The 19,777-nt window shown below is 35.8% G+C and overlaps 1 protein-coding gene across 1 annotated transcript in view; it reads left to right on the forward strand.

Annotated features, from left to right (window-relative positions):
• LOC106883527 (complex I assembly factor ACAD9, mitochondrial) overlaps positions 1–19,777 on the forward strand; it is a 54,735-nt gene that overhangs the window by 2,373 nt on the left and 32,585 nt on the right. The window contains exons 2-7 of the mRNA XM_014934561.2: positions 8,240–8,333; positions 9,576–9,677; positions 12,799–12,905; positions 15,015–15,115; positions 16,296–16,446; positions 18,423–18,525. Of these exons, the coding sequence (XP_014790047.1) occupies positions 8,240–8,333; positions 9,576–9,677; positions 12,799–12,905; positions 15,015–15,115; positions 16,296–16,446; positions 18,423–18,525 (658 nt within the window). The remainder of the gene's footprint in view (positions 1–8,239; positions 8,334–9,575; positions 9,678–12,798; positions 12,906–15,014; positions 15,116–16,295; positions 16,447–18,422; positions 18,526–19,777) is intronic.

The following is a 19,777-nucleotide window of genomic DNA, read 5'->3' on the forward strand; positions in this document are numbered from 1 at the left end:
ATATATATATTCCTATAATTCATCTTGGATATGGGAATGGAATTATAAATAAGTAGATTGAGCTGATTTTTACTTTTCTATATTTCCAAAATCAATAAAAACTATCAAACGCTTGCAGTTCAATTTAATTTTATCAAACTGTTCTCTTTCTCTTTTCCGATTCTTAATAAAAACCGAACAATACTATTAATACTGAACAAAGACGAATGTTCTAATATTAAGTTATAAAATACAATATAATTCCCAAAATGACTAAATGACTTCATAGTATTTCAAAGTCGCAGTTGCATAAAGACATCAACTTTCGACATGATATTTTCTTCGTAGTCTCTCGGAATTCCAATAATCAGGATAGTAGTAAATTCTTGGTAGATAGTTTTTAGTTAATGTTATTACGCTTGGGCCCTTCTTACAAAACCCCATTTACTCTACGACCGACCTGTGTCCTTGTTGCGTCGACCTCGGTCGTTGCTGATTGATCAAACCTGTGATCGATGGCTTTCAGGTCGTTACTCTCTTTTCTTTTTTTTTTCTAACTAGTTTGCGTCCAGAATCACAAAGTTTAATGTTTTGTCCTTAAGATATAAGGATATAATTTCTAGGTGAAGCGACTATGTAAAGAACCCCACGTTGACTTGATAAGTTCTCAGCTGTTATAAACAGGGTTGTCTTAACACCATTATAGGTCCCGGGGTAATGCAATGCAATAGGGTCTACAGTATTTATTTATTAATATGAAAATTACAACTTTCGGCTACATACGTGGGGCCTCTGAATACAAGCCTGCTGGTTCTGTGCCTTGTGTTGTTTTCTACGTAATTATTTTTAATGTGATCCATGTAGACTTACTGTGTCATTAACAATATTTTTGATCTGGATCTGCAAAATGTAGAATACAATTCTGTTTTATGTAAATTCAAATTGTTGAAAATATTTGCACTTCATTTTCTATCGTTCCCTATTTAATTTGTTTTTGTTTTTATTTTTATTGCCCCTGTCTATTTAACCATAGTTGTAAACTGTGTATATTTACAAAACAACTCATCTCAAATGAACCTCGGTCAGAAAGTAGAACTTATGTAGTCAACGACCTTATTGCAAAACTCTGCTAATCTTAGCTCAAAGCTAAACCAAAATATGTAGGACTCTTCGAATCGGAAACACTTTACAAAACTAATCTCAACTAAAAGGTCGGTCAAAAACTAGGACTGTTGTATATAGAGTTACATAAAACATTATCATTTAAGAACCACGGTAAACATGACGCAAACCAAAAACTTTGACTTAATCGCATGCTTAACAACATAGGCATGGGCTCTCGGTCCACGAAAAATACAAGAATAGCAGCCAAATCTCTTGCAGATGGCACTCTTCATAAAGGAAGGACACGTTGATAATTTGAGGATTTCAAAAATTGATAACGATGCTAGCAGCCAAATCAACTTCGTTCTCTATCTCTAATGGCGCAATATAGTTAAAAACTCTATTTACCTTGGTTTACTACTAAGAACGACTCTCTCTCACCTCGGCAACCACTAATTAGAACGGTAACTGACTAGTAAAGAAAAACTGTGTTCTGTAAAAAGAAAAAGAAAAAAAAATCCTGGATGCAAATGGAATTATGATAAAAGAAATATAGCAGCGAAATTCTTTTGTAATTATTTATTTGGGAATTTATCGCAAACTTTTTCTCATCGCTTTAATATTAAGTAAGCTCGCATTTAGGGTAATTTTATTGACTTACAAGAGCAGGTGGGCAATAGTTTAGTTACATTAATTCAGAGGACCACAGGACAAGTTTTATTTCAGTAAAAGTTATTGATAATAAATTTTGGCTTTATTACTGAACGGTTATTTCAATTAGTTCCTTTAAAAGAATAATAAATGTAGAAAAGATATGATTTATGTAAAAAAATGTTACGAGAATGTACTAAAATACAAATGTCAAATCAATTTGTATACACAATATATGTAAACAGTTATTTGATATAATAGTTGTCACTGTTTGTTTTGGATGAAATATTTAAAGAATTTTTACGTCACTTTTTTATGTCAAATTTTATTTTATTTTTTTTTACTAATTGCCATACAATAATTCTTTGCTATAAAGGAACTTCGCTACAGTTATGTAGCTTGCTAGAAATAATAATATTCCTCAAATCGTAATGTATTTCTTTTTAAAAGGACACGTTAATAATAAAGTTCTATACAAAAAAAAAGATGGGATGGTTACGGTTGGCACGCCTTCGATCATAGATTTTTAAAAATCAGGGCTGATTTGCGAACGTAAAATAACTTTTAAAGAAATCCATTCAGTTATTGTTTCAAGCAGAAATCTTTCAGTTTATAGACGTTAATCGAGATTGATTATGTTGGTCAATGAAACAATTTCAATTAAGAATTAGAATTTGGTTGCAAATGATTTTTGTTGTTTGCTTTTATTATTTGTCTGAATAGTAGGGGTAGTGCCCTCCAAAATAATTGTTATTAATGTGTAGTTTGAACTTGTGTAGGTTGTCATATGCAATAAAAATGTGAACCTGGAGAGAATTCAAAAGAATTAAAACTTAGATTTTTTTGTATTGATTCGCTCATGCCCTTTATAAGACAATATGTAAGAGAGAGAGAGGGCGGGGGCAGGACTAGGCAAATGGAATAGGCCTATAGAAGATTTTGTAACTATTGGAGGATTAGAAAAAATGTCTGTGAACAAATGAATGAATCTTGTTGCTTAATGAATCTTTGTTAATCTGTCAAATAGCCTTCTTTAGGGTGTTTTATGTAACAGCATCTCTGTCGTCTTAATTATGTAAGTAGTACACTAAAATGGATCACAGTTTAACTTTGTAAGAAGGCCAACAACTGAATATTGATCTGGACTAGAGTACTTCTTGTCTCTGAGGAACAAACCTAGTTTCTGAGATGCGGCTGTAAGGTTGCTATGAGAGATCACTAGAGATTATCAAGTTTAGCATTTGCAGTGATTTTTTCATTTCATTTTTAATATAGCAATATATGTGTCATACTTAATACAGATACATCACAGAAAGCTAATCTAACTGTAGTATAGAGATAATATCTCTTATAGATATACAATGTTGCTATTTAAGACTGTACATTTATAACAGATATCTCAAGATGAATACCACAGTTAATTTGACTTTCTGTGATGTACCTGCATTAAATATTATATATAAATTGCTATTTTAAACTAATACTGCTTATGTTGCACATAATTTAAATTTTTGTTATTGAGTGCTTTAGTTGTGTGTTCTCAAATAGAAAGATGCTTGACATGTTCAGCAAATCTGTTTTTATGATGTTCAAGAGAATTACATTGCTTCATCTTCATTGAAAAATGGGAAACTCTCTCTACATTACTTATGCAAATTTGACAAATATATTTGTGGAAGAGGTGGGTATTGTGTAATGTTTTGTACACTTGGATCAACTGTTTGAAGTTCATAGCTTTATTAGTAAATCATCAAAAAAATCCATTTTAGGAAAACTATTTGTAAATTGGTCATATAGACATTACTTGTATTGCATTTCTATCATTATTCTGATGATATTTAGTATGTTATTTTCTGTTTTACACTTCATATATGCAATAATAAATCTCTGAGCAAGATGTAAACAGTAGCAGCATGACATGGTGAAGTATATTTGTCACCTGAATGTGGCTGACCCATAGGGGATGATGCTACTGTTGTTTATAGCCCCAGGAAGACATCTCCTATGGCTCAGCCATGTTTAGGAGGCAAATATACTTCACGACTTTGTATATGGCTGTATGGTTAAGAAGATTGTTTCTCAACCATGTAGTTTTGGATTCCGTTCTACTATACAGCACCTTGGGGCAATCGTTTTGTTCTATAGCTCTGGGTTGACCAAAGCATTGTGAGTAGTTTTGGTTGGCAGAAACTGAAACACAAGGTGGCGAGCTGGCAGAAACATTAGCACGCCGGGCGAAATGCTTAGCGGTATTTTGTCTGCCGTTACGTTCTGCCGTTACCCCAGTGCATAAATACCAGTTATGCACTGGGGTCAATATAATCGATTTAATCTCTTTGTCTGTCCTTGTTTGTCCCCTCTGCATGTAGCCCCTTGTGGGCAGTAAAGAAATAAGAAACTGAAACACTCCTGAGCTCTGAATGCAGAAAATATGCGTAGACTAGAGAGGAATGTAGGTAATATTCTTCATTGGATGTGCAGCATCAGTGTTCATGTGTGACAAAGTGCAAATGTGTTGAGAGAAAAGTTGAGCATAAGAGATATCAGATGCAGCATGTAAGAGAGAGGACTACATTGGTTTGGACATGTGATGCGTATGAATGAAGACGGCTGTATAAAGAAGTGCTGATCACTGAGAGTGGATGGCATCTGTGGAAGAGGGAAACCCAGGAAGACATGGGATGAAGTGGTGAGGACTGATCTTAGGATGTTGGACCTCATGGAGGAGATGACAATGGGCTGAGGTGTTTGGTTTATATGAACTTCTTGAGAAGACCTGCCCATGTCAACAAAACTGAGTTCTAGAACCTCTCTGCATTCCACCCACATGTAACAACAATAAAACTTTTTCACACATCCTACCCCAACAAACTAAACTACATCTCTTCCTCAAATTCCCTCTTTTCATGTGCTATGCTTATGCTTATCTTCTGCTCTCCTGTCATGTTGTCCCCAACCCCCTCTATATACTCAAGTTTCACCAGTCACTGCATTCTCCACCCCCGCACTCTTTGAATTCATGTGAAGTCTCTATTCCCTACTCATGCGCCTTTGGCAAAATGCTTTCATTCATATTCTAACCCCCATACCTTGAGGGTATGCCATGGCAGTTTGCCACCATCCATCTCTCCTTTGCTCTACTCTACTATCCCATTTATATTCTGATTCCTGTTCCATACTTTGGCACTTTGTCTCCATCTCTCTCTTGCTCTCTTGGACTCTTGCACTCTCTCTCTCTTTCTCTCTGTCTTACCAGGTAACCATGTACCTCCTCTATAGCAAGACACCTGTTTCTGTCTCACTATAACTTTTCATCATCTGACACAAGATCACCTCCTCCAACGTCTTCTCCCCTCTGAAAGGATCTTTGTCTTGCAAATTACTTGGTGACCCTGCCAGTACTGGTGCCACATAAAAAAAACATCCAGTCCACACTGTAAAGTGGTCATCATTTGGAAGGGTATCTAGCTGTAAAAACCATGCCAAAACTAACCTTGCCTGTGCACTCAGTCCACTCTGTGGGTTGGGTGGTGTTAGGAAGGGCATCCAGCTGTAAAAACTATGTCAAGATAGACACTGAAGCCTGGTGCAGTCTTCTGCCTCGCCAGCTCATGTCAAACTGTCCAGCCCATGCCAGCATGGAAAGCAGACTTTAAATGATGGTGATGATATACATATACAATGCAGATATGGCTATAATTCAAGCTGTGAGCTCTTGAAATGCATCTGCTTATTCCAGTACTTCAAAGTGTTATTTGATTCTCTCTCTGAAGAATTTCTAATTGGAGATATCTTATGTTTCTCTTGCATATACAATTTTATAACTCCAATTAGCAAATGAAACATGTGTAATGGTGAATAAATCATATCAAAAAATTTTCCCAATCCCCTGTTTTGCTATATACATATGTGTGTTTGTGTCTCCCCTTGACATCACAGGCTAATTTCAAACACGTCACTATCATTCAAGTGGGGTTCTTTGTTTGTAATCTTCTGTGTAAGCATGTCTGGCCATTGTGCTATTCTTGTTCAAAAGACTAGGGGAAACATTACTTGGAAAAGTGGTGAGGATGGTCAACAGGAAGAGCATCTGACTGTAGAAAATCTAACTCAATGAATTTCATATGACACTTGTGAACATGGATGTTAAAATGAAAATGATGATAATGGCTTGATTATGAATATGGGTACAATGAATGTATTTGGTGATTAAAAAGGTGATTCAATGTGGTACATTGATAACATTAATAGGAGAACTTTGTTGAGAATGGGAGATAAAATGGGAACCTTTGATAAAGGACTTAGAGATGTCAAGTTAAGAATAGCAACATTATTCATATTCTTCAAAGGAGCAAAAGCTCTTTGGTTTGATAAGAGAAACTTGTAAACAGTTTTGACATGTCATATTTAAATGTCAAAGCATTTATATTAAACTAAGACGGAGATATAAATTATATAGATAAAACCAGGTATAACATTACATAGATTATTTTATTGCCAAGTGTATTAACGGACAATGTGAGATTAAGCCTGAGTTTGTTAAGTGGTGGTAGTTGCACTGGTATTTTGTTCCTTACCTTCTCAAGAGAAGGATGGATGTTTATGGCTGGAATGCCTTTTAATCATGCCTGTTTGATTATGGCTGGCCTTGAAGGAAACTCCAACATAACTCAATTTCTCACAGTGAAAAAAGTGCACTAAATAATTTGTTATAAAGAGTACAGAAAACAAGTCTGTTTTTCACCCACTTATAGTATTAATAATGTTTCTTACAGTAAAGATGTACATTAAAGGTTTTCTTGAGTTTATGCTGAGTCACAACTTTATCACAATGGTGGCTTTTGTTGCTGTAATGGGGAGATGGTGAATGAAAATATATTTTGTTCACTGTGTGACATAAAAATATCAAGTGTTAGCTATTTACAATGACTAGCATAAATGTTTACTGACTGGGAGAGAGACAGACTGGTCTGAATTATTAAAAACTATGTGACAACATGCAGTTGACTCTAAAATATTTGAAGTCTACTGTGCAACAGAGATCTTTGGCTGTCTGCCCCTGGACATCTGTGCTCTAAGCTGTGTACCAAATGGTTTTTTTAGAGGGGGCCAGAAGCCAAAAACTGTGCAATGCCAACACACTGATTGGTTGATTCAATCGAGTGAAACTATGGTGGCTTGCTTGTGGTGTTTGAATTATTGTCTATTGGTTGAGGTTCCAAATCACAGCTACAACTTCATCATCATCATCATTTAACGTCTGTTGTCCATGCTGGCATGGGTTGGACGGTTTGACTAGGGCTGGTAAGCTGAGGAGCTGCACCAGACTTCAGTCTGATTCAGCATGGTTTCTACAGCTGGATGCCCTTCCTAATGCCAACCACTCCAAGAGTGTAATAGGTGCTGTTATGTGCCACCAGCACGGGTTCCAGTTATAAGACACCAGCATTGGTCACATTATTTCCGTGGGGCCCAGTACTCGATTGGTGTTTTTTATGTGCCACTGGCACTGATGCCTGTTATGTGACATCAGTATCAGCCACATTGCCTCTGTGAGGCCCAATGCTCAAGTGGTGCATTTTATGTGCCATCGGCATGGGTGCCATTTTTATTCATATCAATGTTAAAAATGTATTTTTCATTCATTTTCAACCTTGTGTCTTGTTCCAAGATGCATAAAGAAAACTGTACTCTTTTCTCTTCTGTAGATTAAGATAATTATTCATCACAGATTTTCAGAGAATGTTTTGAAATTGTGTCCATTTGTCTAGAGCAGTGGTTCCCAACCATTTTTTGCCTATGAATCCCTTTGATTCCTATTTTACTCACATGGCCCCTCATGGCCATTTCATATTTAAGAAATCTTATAGGTGAAGGAGTGGCTGTGTGGTAATAGCTTGCTTACCAACCACATGGCACCTTGGGCAAGTGTCTTCTACTATAACCTTGGTCGACACAAAACCTTGTGAGTGGATTTGGTAGATGGAAACTGAAAGAAGCCCATCAGATATATATGTATATGTGTGAATTTGTTTGTGTCCTCCTCCCCTCCATCGCTTGACAACTGATGCTGGTGTGTTCACATCCCTGTAACTTAGCAGTTCGGCAAAAGAGACCAATAGTATAAGTACTAGGCTTGCAAAGAATAAGTCCTGGGGTCAATTTGTGCGACTAAAGGCAGTGCTCCAGCATGGCTACAGGCAAATGACTGAAACAAGCAATTTTACGTACCTTGATGTGTCTTATTAACTACAGCAAATTACCACGTCTCCTGGTCCCTTGCTATTTCCTCATTGAGGGATGATAAATCTTGATATAGTTTTATATTGAAAAAAAAGACGCCCTATACAAATTTACATAATTACTCAGCATATGTTTAGATTTATATATCTGATACTTGCAGCTTCTCTAATGGTGTGGTGTTATTTTTATGGCATAAGAAAATCCAACTGATGATGTACTTTGTTTTCAATGTATTATATTTATATATGTTTTTTTATTCTAGTCAAATCTTGTTTACCCTGAAATATCAAACAATGAAGAACTTGATGAACTTAACCAAATGCATGAACAAGTGGAGCGTTTCTTCTTGGAAGAAGGTAAATTCCACCTTATTAGTATTTTCAGAAATTATATACATTATTTTACAAATTCTGTGACCAGCAACTGTGTTAGTGTGTATGTGTGGGGAGAGCGACATTGTTATCATATGAGAAATGTAATTTGATAAATGACTAAATTTGAAATCAACAAAGCAGAAATAATAAAACGTAAAGGTAACACAATCATCATCATCATCGTCGTCGTCGTTTAATGTCTGCTTTCCATGCTGGCATGGGTTGGACGGTTTGACTGAGGGCTGGCAAGCCAGAAGGCTGCACCAGGCTCCAATCTGATCGGGCAAGGTTTCTACAGCTGGATGCCCTTCCTAACACCAACTACTCCAAGAGTGTAGTGGGTACATTTTATGTTCCATCAGCATGAGGGCAATCACGTGGTACCGGCATCAACCACACTCAAATGGTGCTTTTTATTTGCCACCGGCATGGAGCCAGTCAGGTGGTACTGGCAACGATCATGCTTGAATGGTGCTTTTTACGTGCCACCGGCACAGGACCTGTCAAGCGGCTCTGGCATTGACCACTATGAAAGCAGCAAAATATAATGTTCAATACAAAGAAAATACTGTATTCTTGCATTGAATTAGTAAAATTTAGTGCAGTGGTGGGCAAAGTAATTTTGTGTTATTTAGTTCAATCACATATGAACTCATTGTTTAAATATAGCAGTGTAATGTTATTGGATATACTAATTTTACATATTGAACATATTCCTGGAAGCTTGTATGATCTCATTGTTTGTTTACATCTGACATCTCAGATACAAAACGTCATAACAAAAGTCAGTGCTGGCTATATTTTCTATAGAAAATCTGCAGAGATAACTTTAATGAGCGATGTAAGAGCACTGCTAACACAGTAGAACATGGTATTGACATGATATACATTTGGTATACTTTGTAGTATGTTGTGGTTGCATACAGGTCCCTACTGTGGGAGTTGTGTTGTTGATGGTTATTCATAAATATGTCAGAATGTTTCAATTGCCATAGAATTATATTTTGCAGCACTGTAAATATTTTCTTTTTATCAGTAAAGGCAAAATAACCAAATAGATAAAATTCTCATATGGGTGACAGGTTTTGTGTTTGTTACTAATTTAGAATCATTAGCATTTTTTTTTGTAAGTTTATTTGAAGGATTTCAAGTCACTTTTTATAAAAATAACTTTTCAAAACTATTTGTTGTTAATTTTTAATGGTAATTTAATATGTATTTCAGTTGATTCTCAGAAGATTGATCATGAAGCACACATTCCTGAAGACACATTGAAAATGATAGCGGAAATGGGACTTTTTGGCCAACAAGTACCTACAAAATATGGTAAATATGATTACTGAAATTTTAAAAAATTTAGAAAAGTTTGTTTAATATTTTCTTCACTTGGTGAGGCTCTTTGACAGAGTATCCTATTCTGTGGTCTGATAGAGTCATGCAAGTTATGTATTGAGATGCTGTGAGTTCAGGAAAGAATTTAGCATGCAGGTAAATTCTTGGTTCTTAACCTCCTCTTGTTTATCACAATTCTTCGTCATAACAGAGAAATTTAAGACGAGCTGTTGGAACCTCCTCTGTTTGCTGATGGCCTAGTTTTCCTACCTGAGTCAGTTGAAAATTAATCAAGAATTTCCAAATGTAGATGGTAAATCTAGATTCAAGCGATCTTATAGTAAACTTAGCAAAGACAAGGTTTTAGGGAGCAAGTAAGGTAGATAAAATTCTACAACCATTAGGGTAGTGACTGTGCATGCATGATATGCAGAAAATTGTTTGATGAGAATTCCATACAATGTACTGAATATAAACTAAGGATGCCCAAACAGGACTTCATCTGTAGTAGATGTGCAGGAGAAATTAACTAAGAGAATAAAATATATTTTATCAACTTGGAAAGTTCCATAGAAGTTGTTGACAGTTTCTATTTCTTAGATGACTTAATTAGCAGTGAAGTTTGGTGTGCCATAGACATTACAGAAGGTTAAGAGAGCTACTATTTCTACTGACAACAACAAAGATGTTATCTCTCTGAATGAAGGGCTGAGTGTATAAAACTTGTATTCAATGTGTGATGCTGCATTGCAGCAAACATGAACACTGAACATAGAGGTTGTGTGAAAGTTGGGAAGAAATGATACTAATTAGCTCCACTGATTATATAATGTAATTGCATCAGTGCATGAAAAACAATTGAACTGGTACAGACTTGTGATTTGTATGGTGGATGACAATTATATAAAGAAATGCTTGACAATCAAGTTGAAGGAATCCATGGAAAAGAAAGACGGGAATAGATGGTGAGGATTGATGTCATGAGGAAGATGACAAATAACCACAAGTGGTGAGACAATGCTGAAAAAGATCTATCCAACCCATGCAAGCATGGAGAGGAATGGATGTACAATGATAATGATATGTTTATTATCATTAGTATTTAAAGTCACTAGGCTGCCTTGAATCTTCTGTTCAAATTATTGTTTACTCACACAAAAAAATTGTTTCTGTTATATTTTTTGTTTTTTAAATCTCTTAATTTCTGATTACTTAACTACAATCTTCATTCCACGATACCTAAAATTTCTAAAACAATAATATACTGTACTGAAAGAAAAGTTCCAAGGACTTTCACAAGGATTATAAAAAACTTTGTTGCTTCATTGAATTAGTTATTTCCAACAATGATAAAAATCATGATTTTATGTCTATTTCCTTTTCCCATACAAATTTGGGTTGGATGGGCCTGCTCAATCACAGCATCTTGACCCTGGTTGTAATCTTTTGTCATCTCCTTTATGAGGTTCAGTTTCCCATCAGTACTTTTTCTTATATCTCCCTCTTCTATTTGGATTGCCAAACGCTTCTTCACTCAATCATTATCCTTTGTATGCATCACATTGGCTATACCACCATAGACTTATCTCTTTGCACATTACAGCTTTTATCTTTTGCTGAATTGCTAAGTCACAGGGATGTGAACAAACCAACACTGGTTGTTAAGTGGCAGGAGGGACAAATACAAAGACACATGCACACACAATGGCTTCCATGTAGTTTCTGCATACCAAATTCACTTAGAAGGCATATCTTGGTCCTTTGTCATATCTTCGTAAAGTTCAGTGTTTTGAGATTGGCCTTCAATACTCTTCCCTATGTCTTCCTGGGTCTCCCCCTTTCACGGATACCATCCACTTTAAGTCATTGGTCCTTCTTTACACAACTGTCTACATCCATCTGCATCACATGACCAAACCAGCACAATCATCTTCTCTCTTGCACACTGCATCTAATTCCTCTCATGCCTAACTTTTCTCTCAATACACTAGTGCTCTGTTGCACATGTACAATGACATTGCACATCCAGCAGAGCATACCAGGTTCATTTCTCTCTAGTCTTTGCATGTCCTCTGCATTCAGATCCCACATCTTATTACCATGTAGCATTGCAGTTCGTATACATGCATCATACAGTTTTCCTTTCACTCAGAGAGTCCTTTGGTTGCCAACACAGGTAAAAGCTCTCTGAATTTTCTGCATTGCATTCTTATTCTAGCAATTATACTTTTGGTACATCCTCCTCCACTGTTAATTAGGTTACCTAGGTAGCAGAAATTATCTACTGCCAAGCAGGCTTGGATAGAAAGATTATATCATTGATGAGGTTATGAATGATAATGAAAAGACTTTGACATTAATTGATTGATTGAATGAATGATTAATCAAACAATCTATTAATCAATTAGTTAAATAATTGACCAACTGATGAATGAAAAATAAAACAGTGAAATAGAACCAGTACATGTGTTTATTAGTGACATAATGATCCTCCCAAGATACAACAAAATATGTTTCAACACACAATTTCACATCAAGTATTTTGCAAACCCAATACAAAATGAAATATATACTGTCTGCATTTTTCTTTCTCTTTTCTGAAGTTTTCCTGTAGTGAATCTATTAGACAGGAATATGAATGTTTCAAATTAATCTTGCAGTAGTTAAAACCATTGTGGAGGCGCAATGGCCCAGTGCTTAAGGCAGCGGACTCGTGGTCGAAGGATCGCGGTTTCGATTCCCAGACCAGACTGGTGTCCTGTCCAGCTGGGGGGAACACATACACCATAGAAACTGGGAAACCGGGCCCATGGGCCTAGCTAGGCTTTAAAAGGGCGCAAAAAAAAAAAAAAAAAAAAAAAAGGTTAAAACCATTCTGAACTATATTCTCAACAATGTCATTTCTCTAGTTCAGAATAAGATTGTAAATATAGTACAGGGTGTCCACAAAGTCTGGGTACATGGGGATTAACACATACTTTAAGAAATTATTATTTCTTATATTTAATTGTTTATGTTATGATTTTATTTACTCCATGTACCCAGACCTTGTGGACACCCTGTAGTTTGGTAGCTTAAGCAAGAGGAACTAATAAATTATTTTAATTCGTTTCAGGTGGACTTGGATTAAATGCTACCAAATACGCAAGACTTGCAGAAGCAACAGCTTTAGATTCATCAATTGCTGTAACATTAGCAGCACACCAATCTATAGGTTTGAAGGTAAACAAAAATTTCACTTCATCTTTTTTCATCTTTCCATTGTTCCATTGGCCTGCAGCTATGCTGGGGCAGCACCTTAACCCTTTCATTACCAACCCAGCTAAAACTGGCTCTGGCTCTGAGTACAAATGTTTTGTTTTCATTAGTTTTGAATTAAAATCTTCCACCAAACCTTAGTCACAATTTATGTTCCTAACACTAGCTTAATGATAACTAAGTTATTTTGCTAAATTCTTTGTTATATTTTAAATTAATTGAAAGAAACACAGATCATCTCAAACTAAATACAGTAATGAAAGGGTTAAAGAACTTTTTGTTGAATGAATCAATGCCAGTCCTTTTTTTTAAGCTTGGTATTTATTCTATCAGTCTCTTTTGCTGAACTGCTAAGTTATGGGGATGTAAACAAACCAACATCAGTTGTCAAACAGTGTGGTGGTGGGGACAGACACCAACACACACACACACATACATGATGGGCTTCTTTCAGTTTCCATGTACCAAATCTACTCACAAATCTACTATAGCCTGAGGCTATATAGTAGAAGACACTTTCCCAATGTTCTAAGCAGTGGGACTTGAACCCAGAACTATATGGTTGGGAAGCAAACTTCTTACTGCACAACCACGCCTGCACCTATAATCATGCCTACATGTCCAAAGTAGGAAAATAGTATTTTAAAAAAATCTAATTGTGATATTGTTTATAAATTAATTCAATTTTGGAAATTTTTTCAGGTATTATTAATATCAGTTATTGTTAAATGATTGATTTTAGAAAACCTGACTTGCTAAAATTTTTTGCTTCAGCATTTCATGTAATCGTTCCCACTTTCAGAGCCAATCAGTTAATGCCAAAAATAATAAACATATTGATGTGTGTAAAAACAAATTGGAAAAGAGTTTTGTTACAGGCATTGATAATGTGGCTGGCTAAAATATGGTGTTAAAGTTGCCGTTGCGAAACAAGTTGTTATCAGCCATGCTAAAAACACTATTGTAAAAGATGTGACCAGGTTTCTGTGACTGTAATGAAACTGGGATCACTACTTTTAACCTAAGAATCAAAAAGATGAGCCTTATTTCATAAACTGCAGGCATTTTAAAACAGTAGTTTGTATCTGAATTTAAAACTATCATGATTCATAGATGACTTTGTTAGTTTTCCGTGGCTGTTTCATTCCTGCTCATTGTTGCTTTGTATCATCAGACCAGCTTGCATTACCTTTTTACATGTCTTTAGGTAAGACAAATTTCCATATCTGTTCATCATCACATAAGCTAAAACTGAGTTTTGATTCAAGGAAGCTTCACTGCGTAGCCTTGGGCATATATCAGAAAGTAAACCAGGATGAGTTTGATAAGGATTTTCTATTTTAATGCCTAGCTTTATCAGAGACTAATCAACATGGATGTGTGCCAGTAGAGCTCAAAATTCAATGTAACTAGTCTGAGTTTGAACCTTGGCTGGTCAAAGTTGAGAATGATTATTGAAGGAATACAGTCAAGTCTTTGGATGAGTTGTGAGCAAATGCTTGTAGACTGATAATTTCCTTGGATACCGAAAACAGTTACATCATGTTTGACAGATTCAATAGCTTTCTCAATACACCTATAGCTGCGGGGAGGTTTATAATCAAAGCGTTCTGACCTGATCCCACATTATGATCATATTCATACCGCCCCCCTCCTTTTTAAATATATAATTTCATTAATTTTTAGTTCTCTAATAATAATTCCTACAAAAATTGTAAAATAAATTCTCGTTTTGAAAGTGGATTTGATCCATCTTGAAATACTCAACCGGCATTTTCTAAATGATTTTTTTTCCTGTTAGCAAGTAATCTTCTTAATTTTTGATATTGAAATTGTTTTGTTAATTACCTATAATCATCAGTCTTTTTTATTTTACCCTGTATTATTTATTTATTTATTTATCCTCTTATGTTATTTTTCTTATTTTAATTCTTGATTTACTTCACAAATGAAATCAAAGAAACTCATAAGCAATGAACTAATAATAAAAGACACAGTTATTCCATTTAATGTACATTTTGCAATGTGAAATGAAAGTTTTATGTTTAATATTGAATTTCTTCAATTTTATAGGGAATTCTTTTGTTTGGAAATGAAGAACAAAAGATGAAATATTTACCCAAACTTGCTGCTGGGGAAGAAATTGCTGCTTTTTGTTTGACAGAGCCTTCCAGGTGAGAAATTACTTCAAAAAATATTGTTGTTCAAACTAGATGTCATAAGTTATTGTAAATTAAAGATCTATGGAGGTGTGTGGCTTAGTGGTTAGGGTATTTGACTCGCAATCGTAAGGCTGTGAGTTTGATTCCCAGTGGTACATTGTGTCCTTGACCAACACACTTTATTTTCACTTTGCACCAATCCACTGAGCTGGCAAAAATGAGTAGTACCCGTATTTCAAAGGGCCAGCCTTGTCACACTCTGTGTCCTGCTGAATCTCTCTGAGAACTACGTTAAGGGTATGCGTATCTGTGGAGTGTTCAACCACTTACACATTAATCTCGTGAGCAGATCAACTTGAACCCTCATTGACGTAACCGACAGAGAGCCAGTTACATTAAAGATCTACTTAAATCTTAGAACGAAACAATGAACTTACATAGACGCAGGAGTGGCTGTGTGGTAAGTAGCTTACTTATCAACCACATGGTCCTGGGTTCAGTTCCACTGCATGGCACCTTGGGCAAGTGTCTTCTACTATAGCCTCGGGCCGACCAAAGCCTTGTGAGTGGATTTGGTAGACGGAAACTGGAAGAAGCCCGTCGTATATGTGTATATGTGTGTGTGTGTATGTTTGTGTGTCTGTGTTTATCACCCTAACATCGCTTGACTACCGATGCTAGTGTGTTTACATCCCAGTAACTTAGCACTTTGGCAAAAGAGACCAATAGAATAAGTACTAGGCTTACAAAGAATAAGCTCTGGGGTCGATTTGCTCGACTAAAGGCGGTACTCCAGCATGGCCACAGTCAAATGACTGAAACAAGTAAAAGAATAAAAGAATTATTTGGCTGACCAGGACAACTGTAATTTTGTTGGTCTTGAAATCTGTTATATTCACGAAATATTTTACAATTAATCTTGTCTAAAACCATAACTTTATAAGTGATAAATGAAATACTACCTGTGTTTCCAATTTTTAGAAATAATCAAGTTTTTCATTAAGTAGTAATTCTGGAGCTCAGCAAAGATTGAAGATATGATGGAAGATTTCAGTTTAAATATGAACACATTAAAATGAACAGTTTATATCACAGGACCAGAGGTGGTCTCATGTAGGCTGGTATCGAAATGTTTACAGAATTTTTTTGTTTGTGTTTTTTCTACTAATTTCTGATTCATTGCTTCTTTTAGTGGAAGTGACGCAGCATCTATCCAGACTCGAGCGACTCTCTCTGAGGACGGCAAAACATATTTACTTAATGGTGGCAAAATATGGATCTCTAATGGAGGCATTGCTGATGTCTTCACAGTTTTTGCTAGAACAGAATTGATAAATGATAAGGTATGATATTCTGTGAAGTCAAAGCTCAAACTTCCTTAAATTTATATACCATCTTGTTTAAAAAGGAAAATAAAGTAATCAAGTGTACAGGTGAAAGGCATGGCTGTATGGTTGTGGCATTTGCTTCTCAATCAGACGATTTCAAGTTCAGTCTCATTGCCTGGCACCTTGGGCATGTGTCTTCTATTATGAAAGACTGGCCAGCCAAAGCCTTTTGAGTAGATTTGGGGTCAATATAATTGACTTAATCCGTTTGTCTGTCCTTGTTTGTCCCCTCTGTGTGTAGCCCCTTGTGGGCAGTACAGAAATAAGAAACTGAAAGATGCTTGCTGTGTGTGTGCATGCGTATATATATATATATATATATATATATATATATATAATTCTGTGTGTATGTATCTCCTTGTCTTGACATCTCGTGGTAGTTAGCAAGTGATGATGTCATACAAGCAGTATCATCCATTTCCAGTCTACCATGAAAGTATTCCCTGCCAAGGTAAAATATTTCCTTATCTGGAAACAGGTGAGAGTTGGCAACAGGAAGGACATCCAGTTGTAGAAAATCTGTTTCAGTGAATTCCTCTGATCCATGCAAGTATGGATGTAAGTGGATGTTAAAATGATGATGGTGATTCCTGTGAGGTATAATGGCTACAAGGTTAGGAACTATGTTACTTACTGACTGCTGGCCACATACTCATGTTTAAGTTTTTCTACAGTCATTATTGTATTGCTGAATGAGGCTCTTCTGCTTTTGCTAGTTTGTCTAATCAACAAAAGCAGATTATACTACTGGTTGGTGATAGGAAAAGCAAAAAGCTGTAAAAACCATTGTTCTATTAAAAATTATCTCATGTGACCAAATATGAAAAATCATCATCATCACCATTGTGTAATGTCCACCTTCCATGCTAGCATGGGTTGGACAATTTGACTGAGGACTGGCAAACCAGATGGCTACACCAGGCTCCAATCTGATTTAGCGGAGTTTCTACAGCTGGATGCCCTTCCTAACGCCAACCACTCCGAGAGTGTAGTGGGTGCTTTTTACGTGCCACTGGCACAAAGGCCAGTCAGGCGGTACTGGCAACGGCCATGCTCAAAATGGTGTATTTTATGTGCCACCTGCACAGGAGCCAGTCCAGCAGCACTAGCAATGATCTCACTCGAATGTCTTTTCATGTGCCACTGGCACAAGTGCCAGGAAGGTGACGCTTGTAACGAGCATGCTCAAGTGGTGCTATTTACGTGCCACTGGCACGGAAGCCAGGCAGCTGCTCTGGCAACGATCACGCTCGGACGGTGCTCTTAGCGCTATAGAATTAAAACTTCTTAGCAGAAAAGTTCTTGCCACAATGAACTTTGCATTTTGTCCTTTTGAGGTTGATAAAAAGAAAGTAGCAATGCAAGGTAGGGAATTGATGGAACTGTAAGAATATTGAGCCAAATAGCTTGTAGTCATTGTCTTTCATATCACATAGGTGCTTGATGCAGCTCTGTGGCTCTCTGGATCCTGTCAAACCATCAAAGCTATGCCAACATGGAAAATAGACATGAAATGATGATTAAGATGATTGCTAACAACTCAGGGATGAAATTAGAGTATAACATGTAGTTTGTCAACCAGACAAAACAGAACAATTGTTATATTACAATACTATACGAAGTGGAATATTGTATCGTGTGCAGGACGATGTTGGATATAAATCAGTGTCTTTGGTTGTCAACTTGCTGACATATTTTAAATATTTTAATTCCAATTACTTCACAGTTTGTAGGATACTACACTGATATTGGTAGTTTAGTATTACATACTTCTCGTAATAGGACAAGTTGAATTTCATCTTGTTTACTAATGAAACAGTTCAAATTTTTTAGATTAAAATTTTGTTTTAATTTTTTTCCCTATTTTTTGTTGTTTCATCAATACATCTGAAGTATCAATTATGGGTTTATTACTTACTTTTTGATTACAGGGAGAAAAAGTAGATAAAGTTACTGCATTCATTGTAGAGAGGAAATTTGGTGGTATTACAAATGGTAAACCTGAAGACAAACTTGGTATTCGAGGCTCTAATAGTAAGTATTCTTAATGTTTGTGTGTTTATCAACATGACCAGGACCATAATGGTGTAACCCCAAATTCTAAGAATTCAATGGAGAAGAGAATTTCTTGTTTCTTTTGGAGAAGTGTTTGAGTTTGTAGAATGGAACAGTTGAATGAGATCAATATCATTAATATGGAATTTGTATGTTAGGGAGCATTTGGAAATGTATTGTCATTAATCCTTTAACTGTGAAATTAAATTTCATGGCTATTCTAGTAATGATGTTAAATATCTACCAAAAAATAGAATTGGTATTTTCTGCAACATTGGTTCAATAACCTTTAGATATCTTAACAAGAAATAATTTCAAACATGACATTCTTCAACAAAATATAGATTGGTATATAAAACTGCTTTTCACAGTTCAGAGTAATGAAATTTTGAGTGGAAATATCAGATTTCCACAGTAAATGGGTCAAGCCAAATCACTACATGTAGTGTTTGTTGTGAATCTAGGGACAGAAAAATCAGTATGGGGAATAAGAATTGAAATAGCAGGTTTATTGATTAGATTTGGTTAGGTTTAGGTCGGCCAGAATGATTTAAAGATGAGAATCTGTTAATAGGGAAAGAAAGAAAGTCTTGTATAAGCTCACTTTCTCTTTTCTAACAATATGCCTATTACATGGTAAAGAAGTGTTTTTAAAATATTGAAGACTATTGCCTAATTACAGTTTTTGTTTGTATTAATTTCAATATTGAATTTGTTTATAAGTAACCAAAAAGTACTTCTGTTTTCATTCCAATCATTATTACAGTTTTTGTGAAATCTGTCCATCTTTATCTTAGCTTCCAGTTTGCTTTGCAACTTACTCTCTCTCTTTCCCTCTGTATGAGTGTATGTATGTACACAGATACGTGTATTTCTTGATATTATCGTTAAAGACATTAGAACAAAAATATGAATCTCTGTTCTGTCCACATTTCTCTGTCTGTAAAATGACATCTGTATAGACATAATATGAGCAGAAGGGAATGGGTGAAGAAAAAATTCTTTCAAAGACAGGAGCGTGCAAGAGAGGGAGGTATGTGTGTGTATGTGTAGGTATGTGCGCGCACGCAGATCTCTGTGTGTGTGTGTGTGTGTGTGCATGTGTGTGTGCATGTGTGTGTGTGTATGTGTGTTTATGTATGTGTGTGTGAACGAGGGGTTGTGTAGGAGGTATAGGTGTGTTTTTCATGTGTGTATGGATGTGCGTGTGTGTGTGTGCATGCATATGTGT

The sequence above is a fragment of the Octopus bimaculoides genome, chromosome 4 (assembly GCF_001194135.2).
Source record: "Octopus bimaculoides isolate UCB-OBI-ISO-001 chromosome 4, ASM119413v2, whole genome shotgun sequence".
Taxonomy (NCBI): Eukaryota; Metazoa; Mollusca; class Cephalopoda; order Octopoda; family Octopodidae; genus Octopus; species Octopus bimaculoides.